Below are 13,615 nucleotides of genomic sequence, written 5' to 3'. Positions count from 1 at the left end.
AACGCAATATTCTTAAACAAGATAACACTTCTAAAGAAAATACCAAGAACGAAATAACTGAATATATTCATACATGAAATGTCACACGTAAAGCGGAAAATTGCTGGATACTTACAGAGAATGAGAATAGTAGTTAACAATGCAAGAGTAGAGCCAGTTCTGCTGATAGTCAATACTTTTCGATCAAAGTAACTTACTGGCATCCACTACGGTACGGAATAATATGTACATATGAAGACTACCCTAGAAACTTCACGACACTAACTCAAAAATGCGATAATCAATTCATCATAAATGACCATAAATTCATCTAAAGAAATGTGAGAACAAACTCATCATAAAATAAACGATAGATTTAAAATCATCCGTTACCTAACGAATTTCTGATCAAAATTTTGCCAGAAGAATGCTTAATATAAATAAACTAATATTGTGAATGTAATAAAGTTTAATGCCACTCAGGAGCAAACATTTTTATGCTGCACTGACACCATGTGAGCGGCCACGGTGGCGTCCGAGCCGTCTTATACTCCAGCACCAGCCAGCTCAACAGAACTTTTACCAGCAGGGCAGTGAGCTTGGTAATTGTAACACTTTGTTATTATGAAGGCCCTATTGAAAAATTATGAAGCAGAGTAAATACGAAAAAATGTAACTCAGGACTCACTGCAGTGAGTGACGGAGAGCGCATTTTCTCGTCGACAAAAACGTGAAGTCACGGATGGACAGACAGACAGACAGACAGACGGACACAGACAGACGGACAGACAGACGGACATGACGAGCACAATAATGCATTTTTTCCATGAATGAGAAAATGCGCTAAAAATATAGAACCAAATTAAAGATTATTCATACTGAATTGAATTGGTGTGATAACTGACAGGTTTTGAGAACAATGAGGACAAATTTATCAAGATGCGGCAATGAATCTCATGTATTATTCCTGGAAATGAAATGAATCACTATTAATAGATATCGAAAACATAAATTTTAACTATCACAGAATAACTATTCGCAGAAGTTTGACCAACAGGGAAGCGCAGGGTGCTTCACGAAAGCGACGTTTAATGAACGATCGCAAATAATAGGATTTTTCTCTAGATGGAAATAAATGCCAGTAAAACCGAAAAGATGAAACAATAATGAAGTTAAGTCAAAATTTGATAACACCAATATAACAAATGTTGAAATACACGCCAAAGATGCCTAGGATAATTGCGGTACAAAATAACGACGCATAAAGGGCTGACAACCAGTTATCATTGACAATTATTCTGTCCAATACGTGATCTTTGATTCACGATTCCTGTACAACTGAATAATATAGATAGCGAATGCCATCTATATTATTCCCGCAGAATTTAAAATGCCCACGCGAAAATTGGAATATTTTATTGTATTTTTAGCGCATTTCCTCATTTATGGAAAAAATGCACTATTGTGCTCGCCATGTCNCAGAGCTGCGAAGTGCAAATCTGGCAGTCGCGTCAGAGATCAGGTGTCTCTGTGGCCCAGTTACCGACGTCCTCGCTGAGCTCCTATAACTTTCCCCGGGATTTTTTAATTTGTTGTAATTAAGATTATAGCAAGAAATGCGGAGTCTTTTTTCCTCTAGATTTATGTAACTGATATTGAACATGATCAACTGAGCAACTCATTTTGTATAAATTGCGAAGATATTTATCCTGGGTGTATGAGTACGAAGAATTATTATTTGTATATTGTGTCCATTATAATATATTTGCAAAAAATTGTAAAGTTATTCATGGGAAAGCTGTATATAACCATTTTCTGTTAAAGGTCGTCGGAACCGCATAATGATTTTTCCAAGAATTATTCACCATTAATATTAAGAATGATTAAAATCGAAGCCAGCGCGTCTCCAGGATGTCAGACGTACAAGCATAGGATTTGCTGTCAGGTTTTGTTTGCGTCGAAAATGCGGATGCTTGGAATAAATATATTCTGATTCATGATATTTTCTTTAAAAAGTCAGAAAAATACACGAATGCCTCAACTTTTTTGTTTATACGCAGCGAAATTATATCTGGGTGCACCAATGAAATAGTAATAAATGATAATTTTTTGTATATGCTAAAATACAATCCGAAGCTTCCTTATCGCATTTATGGCTATAGATCCGGCTACAGCAACGATAGATTATCGCATGAGTACGCTGCTCTGAGATAGTGACTGATAAAAAGCGTTGATAAGCATACGATAAGAAGCGTTGCGTGGCGAAATATGCCACACGACGAGTTGGTTGTGAGAGGTGCAGTGAGACGAATTGAAGGACTATATTCATCTTGGTAAAAAGCAATTGCCTTGATTCTTCCTGAGCTACATAATATTTTTGAGCGAGGGCCTGCTATTGAATGAATTCTGGACCATAAAAGTGCACCATGTCATCAAAGAATAATAGCAAAAACTGCATAAGATCCGTCATGTTAATGATCACAAGTGTTTTTCAAGGAACTTATGGCTATGTTTAGTATCACTAGTGTTTTTGAAGCGTCCTATGGATATGTTAAGAATGACTGGTGTTTTTGAACTGATTTATGTTTAGTACAGATTTCGGTTGCACTAATGTATTTCATTTTTTGTACCAATGCACCAGTGGTCTATTTTACATTCAGGAGGAAAACTTATCATGAAAAGTCAACAGTAGAACCAATGGCTAAACTGGCCTGCTTCCTCTTTTATAACCTAACAGAAAAAACAATTTTACTAACTTAAAGTTGAAATTATTTCAAATACTAATTGAAATTATATACTAAGTACTAATTGAAATTATTTCAAATTCAGTGTCAGTTTTGCTTCGTTCTCTTGATAATTTCGAATCACTTTCTAGCCCATACAAAATGAATTCATTTTTCACCTCAGTTCGATCTATGTTATCGCCGAAAAAATCTCTGCCAAACGAGAGTCGGAATGAAGAAAACAATGAATTGCCCGAGAGGATTCCTAATGAGGAGGCAGAGGGTCATCGTCAATCATCAAGGAAAAAGAAATTCAGAAGTTTTACCGGCAAACGTAGCTTGAAAAATAAATCTTCATTGCGACCCAGTAATACGAATTTACAAGACCAAAGTCACAGTAATTCTCCTGCTTATGAAGGGAAATTTCTGCCAAGATATGGAACTCTGCCATCACGTACGCATCCAAACCTAAATTCACAGGGGCGACCGCAAACCATTAGCAAAGGCCACTCAATGTCGCCCGGGACGAAAATGCCATGCGAAAATGGCTGGGACAAAATATTTCAAGATCCGAGATATCCATCTACAGTATCTGGAAATTCGGTCGTTGAAAGACCAGTATTCCGAGAGACAAGCGTCAACTTACCTCAACGGTCGGCGCTTCGGCCGGAGGATTCACGCAGACAGACTCGCTATGGGAAGAAGCCGGATATATTGGAACTCCTCAGTAAAAACAGGTCAGAGAGCCTCATGACCGTTAAGAGGGCAAGGTACAATGTAGATCAGGTCAGAGAGCCTCATGAGCGTTAACGGGCCAAGGTATGACTTGGAACAGTTCAGAGAGCCTCATGCATGAGCGTTTAAGAGGCCAAGGTACAACGTAGATCAGGTCAGAGAGCCTCATGAGCGTTAAGAGGCCAAGGATTGACTTGGAACAGTTCAGAGAGCCTCATGAGCGTTAAGAGGCCAAGGTACAACGTGGAACAGGTCAGAGAGCCTCATGATAGTTAAGGGGCCAAGGTAAAACATAAAAGAGGTTAGAGAACCCAATGAACGTTAAGGAGTAAGGTACAGAAAGAATCAGGCTTGAGAGCTTTGCGAAACAAATCTAACCGGACCTCACCCAAACCTCATTGCATGGAAGGAGGAGAAACAGGGCAACGGAGAAAGTATAACCTGCCATTGACTGCAAGAAAGTAGGGAGACGAGATAAATGTAAAGGTAGGGCCATGTTAGGTTAGATATCATGTATGAATGCGGACTTACTTCCAGATGTGACTGTGGCCTTACGGCGCAATGGCATTACGGGGCCCACGGCTGTAGTTACCCCTTAATTTTCATCCAGATTTAGAACTTAATTTCTGTTAGGTTAGCTAAGCTAGCATAATCTAACTTTTCAACTATCAGGAATCTACGAATCTATGGCTTGGTTAAGTGCAGGCGACACTGAGCCATGAGTCCGAATAATAAATTCCGTTTTAGCTAGAATGTTTTCTTTCAAAACATTAAACGTGTCCGACTCACAACTGTGAATGAGTTTTTATTTATTTGCTTGCACGTCTTAGTGCACCTAGTAGCACCTAGTAACCGCTTAATAATCAATCTAATTTCTAGGATTGCTTATCAACATCATATTTATTCACGTATTTATAACCTAATTTTCAGTTGCTATCACGGAACGATGAGCCGGGAGGCAGCGGACAGGCTGCTGCAGCGGGAGGCCGAGGACGGCTGTTATCTTGTGCGCCGCTCCACGCAGCGCCACCGCCGACTCGTGCTCTCCAGTGCGTATAGATGGGCACTTCCTGATGATGCTTACTTTGCTTCTATATTCGCAACGAAGCCGCATTTCTGTTGTTGCGTTGCCAAATATATGCAGAATGACGTCTTTCTGTTGTTCCTTGCATACTGATGTTCAAATATTACAAATTCATACCAGCTTCAAGTCACTGTTGTTCACTACTTTGCATTGCTATTCATAACAAAGGCGTATTACTTTTCCTTGTGTATATTGGTACGCAATGATGTTTTCCTGTTATTATTTGTAAGGGAAAGATATTCGTACTGGCCTCATCTCCCTGTTATTCAAGGCATTTCTTTCTTTTATATTTGAAATGGATAAGTCTCGGCATGTGTTATTATAGAATTTGATACACAAAATATTAGAATTTGATACATGAAATAATGCTTTGATTCCACGTCACAGTGGCGAATTTTTCTACTGTTTTACTACACTTGACAACCTTGTTGATATTTTCAATGTTCGCGATTAATAGAAGGTCCATGATTTTCAATGTTACCTAACTGATTTGTTTGTCTGCTTGAGATAAATTTGCTAGGATTCTCAATTGAAAATCATTAGTGGGCTAAACATATAGTTCTTCAAAGTTGTAAAAATAAAAGATTGGTGAAATAAATCACGGTGCAAACGAATGCCATATGGGGGCTAACGTAATTAAATTTTCTAAGTAATGCAGAAGGTGGGGCTTGTTAAATACTACTGACCACAATGCGATTAAACGTTTAATATTGCATATGGGGCGTTCCAAGTATGAACGCGTTCAAGAACAGACTAGATAAAGCTATGGAAAAATATATGTTCAGATTTGAAATGCCTAGCTCCTTATCGAACCCGGTGGAAGTCTAGTAGCTACTTCAAACTATCGCCAGTCATGAAAAGATCCGGTCAAATGACACGAGTTTAGATCTATGAACAAGGCACGAAAAGGAAAAGAACCGGCGACAGGCCACATCAGGCCTACACGTCAGCGCCGACATCACTATGTTATGTTATGTTATATCGTCGATTAATTATATATAATTATTTATTCGATTTAGGCGATTTTAAAAATTCGTATGGCAAATCTCTATAGAAGTCAATTCTAATTATTCTGATCTACGCAAATATGTCCGATCGATCGACAGTGTGAAATAACTTTTATTAAATTCTAATTGCGCAAATCAACCAAGAGAACTAAATGAAGAACTAAAACAGCGTTAACAAGGTCTCGAACTTTATCACTCAGTTAACTCGGAGGAGTTGCTGTACCATTTCTTCATTTAATGTACACGCGATAAGAGAGTATGTAAATAAAACAGTGATATAATGGGCTTACACACCTTATTCACGCAGTGTACTCGGAGGGGTTGACGTACCACGTCGCCATCGAATGTACTGGCGATGAGTGAGCATGTAATAAAACTGTGATAATTGGCTTACACATCTCTTTCGTGCAGTGTGCTCTGAGGGGTTGACGTACCACTTCGCCATTGAATGTACTGGCCATGAAAGAGCATGCAAATAAAACTGTGATAATTGGCTCACACACCTCTTTCGCGCAGTGTACTCGGAGGGGTTGACGTACCACTTCGCCATTGAAAGTACTGGCCCTGTCTCTTATACACATCTAGATGTGTATAAGAGACAGCTGCTATTGAAGATGTTCATACTCGGAGCGTCAACAATGCTATCAGGGAGGCTGTTCCACATGTCGGTGACTCGAAGCGAGAAGAAATGTTGTCGCGTGGATGTGTTCCAACGCTGTTTTTTTAGTTTATAGCCGTGGCCCCTGGTGTTGGTTCTTGTTTCAAATTCTAGTAACCCTTCAGGGACCTTGTATAGACCATGAGTATACTTGTATACTTCAATGAGGTCCCCACGCAGACGTCGATAACTGAGGCTTGGAAGCTTCATAATCTTCAATCTTTCTTCATAGGACTTGCCCTTCAAGCCTGGAATTATCCTTGTTGCACGTCTTTGAACCTGTCTCTTATACACATCTAGATGTGTATAAGAGACAGGTGTACTCGGAGGGGTTGACGTACCACTTCGCCATTGAAAGTACTGGCCATGAGAGAGCATGCAAATAAAACTGTGATAATTGGCTTACACACCTCTTTCGCGCAGTGTACTCGGAGGGGTTGACGTACAACTTCGCCATTGAATGTACTGGCGATGACAGACTGCAGCTGGAGCGAAGCAACCGAGCCTTCGAGAGCCTGGACAAGTTGCTCTCCCACTACCAGCGCCGGGCTATCATTAAGGGCTGCTACCTGTCGTCCCCCGTCGTACAGGTGAGGAAAGGTGTTCGAAAAACCGCGGACTTTACACTTACAACTTCTTCCAATGCTACTTGTCTTCACCTGCCGAACGGACGACGAAAGGTGTTTTAAAAATCTGGTCTATATTTAGAAATTTTTACAACGGCACCTATCTCACATCGTCGTACGGATGATAAAAATGTAAAAAAATGTGTTAAACTTATTCTTATGCAGTGGCTGTATGATTTTCACGTATGAGGGTTTAGTGGTTTGTGAATTAGTCGAGTCACTGTTGAATGCATCAGATGGAGTTGAATCGTCAATTAATTGAGATTTTGATATGGTGCCGCTGCGCCTTGGCGGAAATAATTTCAGGTATGTGTGATAAGTAGTTTCAAACTTAGGTGATTGACTGAAAGATGTTTGAAATAAACTTCGATCCCCTCTTTTGATGAACTTTAATCTCCAGCGAACGTGAGAAATATTTTAGTCTTGCACCAGCGCTGAGGCTGTAAATTGAACCTGTTTGTGGACTCAGGCGATTTTTAAGGTAAGTCACATATAAATGTATGGAATGAAGTTGGATGCTCAACTAACTTGAAAAAATTGGTAGTTTTTGTGCATTGTCTGTCTGTCCAAATTACAGACAATTACAGACCCAATTCCCGGTCTGTAAGCTCAGTTGTTTCTGAAGCAGGTGATAATACGATCTCTACCGAAAATAAAGGTGGATCGCTAGTAAAATTGAGTAATGGGATAATTTTACAATTGTTTATGATGAAGAGAATTTCTGGCATGTTGGTTTAGTAGTTCATGAATTAGGCAATTAAAGAATTGCTACCGCAAAAGGACTTTTAAGTATTTGGATCTTAATGAAATGTGTTTATTTTCCGCCTGAACGATGACTTTAATAATTTCAGGTATGTTGGTTTAGTCTTTCATTGATAAAGTTACTCACCGCTAACTTTCGTAAATTAACTGTAATATTTCAACTCGAAAAACGTGCAAATTTTTCACATGCGGTTTGGCTGTGAAAAATTCAGGTTTATTGGTTCAGTCCTCTATGAATTAGTTAGTTGTTAGTTTAGTGGCCACATGTTTAGTTTAGTTAGCTTAGTGGCCACATACTAGCGCTTCAGCCATTTAGCTATCTCACACCGGAAGTCAACATGAACATCACCAAAGAGGCGGAAGGTCTCAGTTATCGAAAGTTTCTTAAAGCAAAAAATCGTCCATCACCCACAAGGAGCGGAAGGTCTCAATTGTCCAGCCCGCTGAAGTTGACGCGAAAGAAGCAGCTAGCGTTAGCATCTCACAAAGATGAAGTGACTAGGAGGGACAGGTGACAAGCAACAGAAACTAAGACACTCGAACATGAGGTCGCTTACACGAGACGACATCGGCCTCCAGCACGAGAGCCAGAGAAGAGAAATGTAAGGAATCCTACCTACAAAAATAGCTTAACCCCACAACTGAGATCTGCTATCAGTCACCGCGAGCTCAGCGGTGGGGCGCTCAGGAACAATCCCCCTAGGAGCGCGAAATCCCAAAGGACTTCTGACGAGCACAGACACGCGTCAGAAGTCCCCCGAGGGGTATGAATTTGTTAATTAATCTGATAACTGTCCAGAATGAACTTGTATCTCCTCCAAGGTCGAAAATTTCTCTGAACAGTTAAGTTTAGTAGATTAATCTCCGAATTGGATAGAATGAGGGTGCTTCGTAAGTTCATTAATCACCAGTCCATTTTCTTCTATGTTATTCATCAGTATAATAAAAACTAAAAGGAATGCCGATTGATTTCATTGCGCGGTAACAAACTTCCACAAGTCAACTCCGACCAGCGGAGTCATCAGGCTCTATTTTGAGAGGTATCATCCCTCTATAATATTCCTAAGCCCCCTATAAATAATTTTATGTTCGTCTTTTTTTAATTCAATAAAATTATTTTGTATACGAAAAATGGTAACAAATTCAATGTGGTGTAGCCTGCGCATAAGTTCAAATAAATAATCATACAACTAGTCATTTTAAACTTAAATGTGGTCATAAATCTCAGAGGGGCTTAGCCCTCATTGTCCATGAAACCTGGGCCCTTAGCCCCCTTCCTCCAGTCCTTAAAATCTAGCCCTTAAAGCCTAATACGGCCAGGTCGCCCGTTTCAATCATATGTGGCACTGACAGTAGAGACGGTCTGGGGGAGCGCAAGGTCTCTGGCTCAACGCAGGTTTTTCTCCAGCTTTTTCTCTCCAAACGAATGCTTTCGAGCAATTGCCAGGTGCACGCACATGTGTTTATATAGGCGAAAGAGATTGCTTATGAATGCGTATTTCTTAAACGAGTCCGTGTCGCCTATTTTTAAGCGAGCCTACATGACGTTAAAAAAATTACGAAATTTCTGTAACATATTCTTCAGGAAGAGTCGTCGGATGACGATCACGATATCGAAATTTCCTCGAGGAACTTGAAGGTTCAGAAGTGCATCGGGTCTGGCAAATTTGGCACAGTGCTGCTGGGAGAGATGACTCGCTACGGTCGAGTCGCCCTCAAGACTTACGTGGGTGAGTACTGACAGAATACGTGTTATCAGTGGAAGCATTCTACGGTAAATAAAACCTTATTCAACCTCAACTTTTTCTGTGATGAACATTTGATATTTTCAAATTATATACAATATTATTAATTTTTTCAATCTCATAGTAATAATTTATGGATAAATAATTTAATACGTCTTAAAATGACGAAAAAAGTACCTTAGATGTGTGGCTGACATACATAAAGTAGTAAATGCATCTCTCACTCCATGATGCCACAGAGCCAACGTACAGCGGCCATGAGCGGGAAAGCTTATGGAGCGAAATCAACGTCATGAAGCGCCTGCGTCACCCAAATGTCATCCGCATGCTCGGCATCAGCATCGACGGCAGCAACGTGACCATGGTGCTCGAGTACGCCAAGTTCGGGGACGCTAGGACCTACCTATTAGGCCTGTCTCATGGTGAGTAAATGTTGTGTTTCTTCAATAAATATCTGTCGAAACTCAGCTATAAATATGCATGTGATAATAACTTTTTTCTCTGTTTTTTTATTGTAAATGTATCGCCTGTATTCACGTCTAATATGATATTTTTAGGCAAAAATTAAAAATTTCACGCTATAGTATACGAGTGCTATGCATCCATTACTAAGTAGTAAAACACCTCAATAGTATTTAGAATTATAGTTTTTCGTGACAAACAATTCAGTAAAAAAATACTTTTGTTGACTATAAGGCAATGATATTTATTCTGCCGAGCCAAATAAGTTAACGAAGAATAATTTTGATCAATGTCTAATAATATAAATTTGATCAATAATAATCAATGTCTTCGCAGCTGAGTGGGTTGTCGAGACAATTGTGGACATCGCACGACAAGTGGCCGAAGGAATGGCCTACTTGGAGTCTGTGCTCGTAGTACATCGGGACTTGGCTGCTCGGAATGTTTTAATAACTGCTCAGTTTCAGGCAAAAATTGCTGACTTTGGTTTGGCTGTGCGACTGAAAGTAAGTATGGAACATACGCCACAAGTAATGTACACAAGGTTGGCACTTACAAAATATCTTGCTGTTCTGATAATAGGAACTTTTTTCTTATGCTGTGCTATGACTGTTTACTGTAAATGGAATTACAGTAAAAAATAGGTAAATAAAAATAGATAATTTTTGTTTTAAAATCTGTAGATGGCGAATATATTGAATGCAAAGAAGGTTATAAATTATGGGTAAGAAACAGTAAAATTATTTCAGATTTTTCTAAGATTTTAGAACAGTTTTTTCAGAAAATATTTTTTATATTAACCGATAAATGAATATTTTATGTTAAGGTATCAGGCAAAATGTCGAGATAATTTTATAGATCAATTTTTGGAGTTATATTTGGACTCTTGCAATCGTCTTGGCAGGCCGGCGAGGAGGAGAAAGAAATTCAGAACTGGGGAATGCGACCTCTTCGATGGATGGCTCCTGAGAGCATCCTGCAGGGGCGCTTTAGCAGCAGGAGCGACGTTTGGTCCTTCGGCGTCTTGGTGTGGGAAATGTTCTACCCTGAGAACACGCCTTACATGGGTACGATAGAAGCGGTCACAGGGTGGCATAAACGAAAGGATGTTTTTTATATATATATATTTTTTAATTTGTCTTATTGTAACGCTCCGGCTTAATGTCGATGACACAATTTTCTTTCCTTTTGCAACTAAATGCAGCTAAGATGACGACAAAAGAGAAGAAACATGATCCATATAACACGAGAAAATATTTTGACACATTGACACGCTAAAGTTTCCACTTATGAAATGCATACAAAACAGAAATTAATGCGGTTTGCAAAATCTGTGCATCACTTTCTCGTTCCTAAGTTGGATAATAAAGATCGTATTAACGGGTCCGTAACAGATTAATCGAATAGTGATCTATAGCTACCGCTTGTTATCAGTAAGGATTCCGAAACAATGGCGTCCATTCATAATATAGCTATTCATTTTTTAATCATTAGAAAAAGGTTATTCAAGCGGTCATCATAATGAAAGAATTTTGATATTATTTATATCCTTATGACAAAACCATCGACCGGCTAGGCTACCAAGCATAATAAAACATGCCACGCTAACTTGTAATACTTAACAGTGCAGACACACGAATCTCTAGCAATTCTCGATATTTCTCAATTCTAGTGCTGAGCAAATGACTCTGGTTTTCTGAACTACGAGTTCATTTTAAATGTGGTTGTTCGTGGTGTGCAGGCATTACAGACAACGACCTCGCATCAGATTTGACGGACGGGACCAGACTGAAGCTGCCTTCTTCGTGTCCCGACGAGCTGTCCCATCTGGCCCACTGCTGCTGGTCCATTGACCCTGATCGTCGGCCCTCCTTTGCTAGAATCGTTCGCATTTTTGCTCGGCGACTTGTCCAAAACCGTAAATTCTATAGGTATTAATTTGTTTCAATTAATTTAGTTGTAGTATTATACAGAAAGGGAATTTTAGTTTGATGATTCATTGAAAAAAATTCTACAACTAAATACGGTATATTACTTTTTATACTCAGTAAAAAGTGTCGATTGTCAATACGAACTCATGAATAGAATCAGTGGTTTGATTTACAAAACGCCAAATGGTATGCGGAGAAAGCTGAAGTCATTCCCTAGACGATTGGAAAACATATTCTGTAAAATGAATCGTTACGACCGGTAAAATTCATTGTTTCGTATATCATGTGTAAATAAATACTCGTATATCATACGCAGTTATTTAAGAGTCAGTCTTTTGAAGAATAACACAAAATGATGATTGTGAGACCCTTAGAACTCTTTCCATATGATTAACACATCAACGAAATAATATTGGCATTGGAGCTAAATCAAAAAATTTCTGTAAAATAATTGATTGAAGTGTAATTACACATGATTTGATTATAGCGTTTTGAAACCCTAACGGCACCTGCAATGACAAGTGTGATCAGAAGAAGACCAAAATTTTTAATATAACATAACATAACATAACATAACATAACATAACATAACATAACATAACATAACATAACATAACATAACATAACNGGCAGATCGTTTATAGAAGCAACTAACAAAACAGGCCCAAGATCGTTTCCTTGCGGCACTCCACGGCGCACTGATGCCTTGTCTGACACGGTTGCGTTAATACTTGCACGTTGTCGTCTACCTACTAGAAAATCTCTGATCCATTGAAGTAAGTTTCACTCTATTTAAAAAGAATTCACTTTACGCAACCAGCGCTCGTGCGGAGCACTGTCAAATGCTCTGGCAAAATCGAGGTATACTGCATCAACCGGCTCCATTTTGTCCAGCAGGCGAGTCCAATTGTTCAATGTTGACAAGAGGTTAGTGGTGCAGGATCTACCGGCAATAAAGCCATGTTGAGAGTATGATAGGAGATGGTGAACAGTCAAGTGATCGATAATCCTATCCCTCACAACATATTCCATTACCTTACAAGCAACGTTTGTCAGACTGACAGGGCGAAAGTTAGCAACCGGGCTCCTTATATAAGCTTTTTTGAACAATGGTGTTACTCGAGCATCTTTCCAATCGGTCGGCGAAGTTCTTTCGTTCATGGTTTTTCAAAAGAATACTGTCAATGGGCCAGCCATTATGGCAGCTAATTCTTTGAGCAATCTAGAGTGGAAGCCGTCAATTATGAACGTTAGCGTTGCCCTCATCAGAGGATATCTTTCGTTGTTTTACTTTCAAATCAATAATACCGTCCGTCGTTTGTCTCACACTTTGAACTAGCATACAAAAAGAAAGCTTTCGGGTTCGTTTTTGCATTTTTGGCAATATTGTTTTTTAAAGTTTTACACTGCGGAGCGAAAGACTTTTTTAGCTTGATATTGAGCTTTTGTATACAGGTATTAAATCAACATCACTGCGAATTCGTGAATAAAACTTGAAGGCTTCCTTCTTGGTCTTGAGCTGAGCTAAAGCTGTATTGTTCATCCACTGGGACTTTTTGACTCCTCCAAGCGTAATCTTAGGTACACAGGCATCAGCTGCATACATAACTGTGTCTTTGAGATATGACCATGAATCAGCCATATTCATGTCCTTAATACAGTCCGAAATATTCGCAGCGTTAAATGCAACACAGAGTCTAACATAGTCGCATTTCGCAAAGTTCAAACGTTCACGCTTCCAGAGCGTCTTTTCTGCATAGCACTTAATAATGAAAAATAATTATTGGTGGTGGCTTTTGCCCAACCCTTGTGGCGAAGCTCATCTAACATTGATTCTTCACTAGTAAACACTAGATTTAGAATATTTGGGGTCTGTTCACCCATGAAATGGGATGGCATGGTG

At 39.2% G+C, this 13,615-nt stretch overlaps 2 protein-coding genes across 2 annotated transcripts; both read left to right on the top strand.

Moving 5' to 3' along the window:
• The first annotated feature begins 2,759 nt into the window (after positions 1-2,759).
• LOC125179175 lies at positions 2,760-7,419 on the top strand. Its single transcript, XM_047884558.1, has 5 exons — positions 2,760-3,439; positions 4,368-4,486; positions 6,045-6,083; positions 6,610-6,776; positions 7,390-7,419. The coding sequence occupies exons 1-5, from the start codon at positions 2,865-2,867 to the stop codon at positions 7,417-7,419; spliced, it is 930 nt and encodes a 309-aa protein (XP_047740514.1). The 5' UTR covers positions 2,760-2,864.
• Positions 6,568-12,194, top strand: LOC108673404 (tyrosine-protein kinase receptor Tie-1). Its single transcript, XM_018161231.2, has 6 exons — positions 6,568-6,776; positions 9,160-9,304; positions 9,559-9,741; positions 10,118-10,287; positions 10,686-10,848; positions 11,523-12,194. The coding sequence occupies exons 2-6, from the start codon at positions 9,265-9,267 to the stop codon at positions 11,717-11,719; spliced, it is 753 nt and encodes a 250-aa protein (XP_018016720.2). The 5' UTR covers positions 6,568-6,776; positions 9,160-9,264; the 3' UTR covers positions 11,720-12,194.
• The last annotated feature ends 1,421 nt before the right edge of the window (positions 12,195-13,615 follow it).

This window comes from Hyalella azteca, unplaced genomic scaffold, assembly GCF_000764305.2.
Source record: "Hyalella azteca isolate HAZT.00-mixed unplaced genomic scaffold, Hazt_2.0.2 contig15593, whole genome shotgun sequence".
Classification (NCBI taxonomy): Eukaryota; Metazoa; Arthropoda; class Malacostraca; order Amphipoda; family Hyalellidae; genus Hyalella; species Hyalella azteca.
This window is presented reverse-complemented; position numbering and strand designations above follow the sequence as displayed.

Bases quoted from the DNA above. Each gene is read 5' to 3' on its own strand.
- LOC108673404 (XM_018161231.2), top strand. From the start codon at position 9,265: ATGACTCGCTACGGTCGAGTCGCCCTCAAGACTTACGTGG. The intron at 9,305-9,558 runs GTGAGTACTGAC...ATGATGCCACAG, and splicing joins CGCCCTCAAGACTTACGTGG to AGCCAACGTACAGCGGCCAT. The intron at 10,849-11,522 runs GTACGATAGAAG...CGTGGTGTGCAG, and splicing joins TGAGAACACGCCTTACATGG to GCATTACAGACAACGACCTC.
- LOC125179175 (XM_047884558.1), top strand. From the start codon at position 2,865: ATGAATTCATTTTTCACCTCAGTTCGATCTATGTTATCGCCGAAAAAA. The intron at 3,440-4,367 runs GTCAGAGAGCCT...CCTAATTTTCAG, and splicing joins GAACTCCTCAGTAAAAACAG to TTGCTATCACGGAACGATGA. The intron at 4,487-6,044 runs GTGCGTATAGAT...TCTTTCGCGCAG, and splicing joins CCGCCGACTCGTGCTCTCCA to TGTACTCGGAGGGGTTGACG.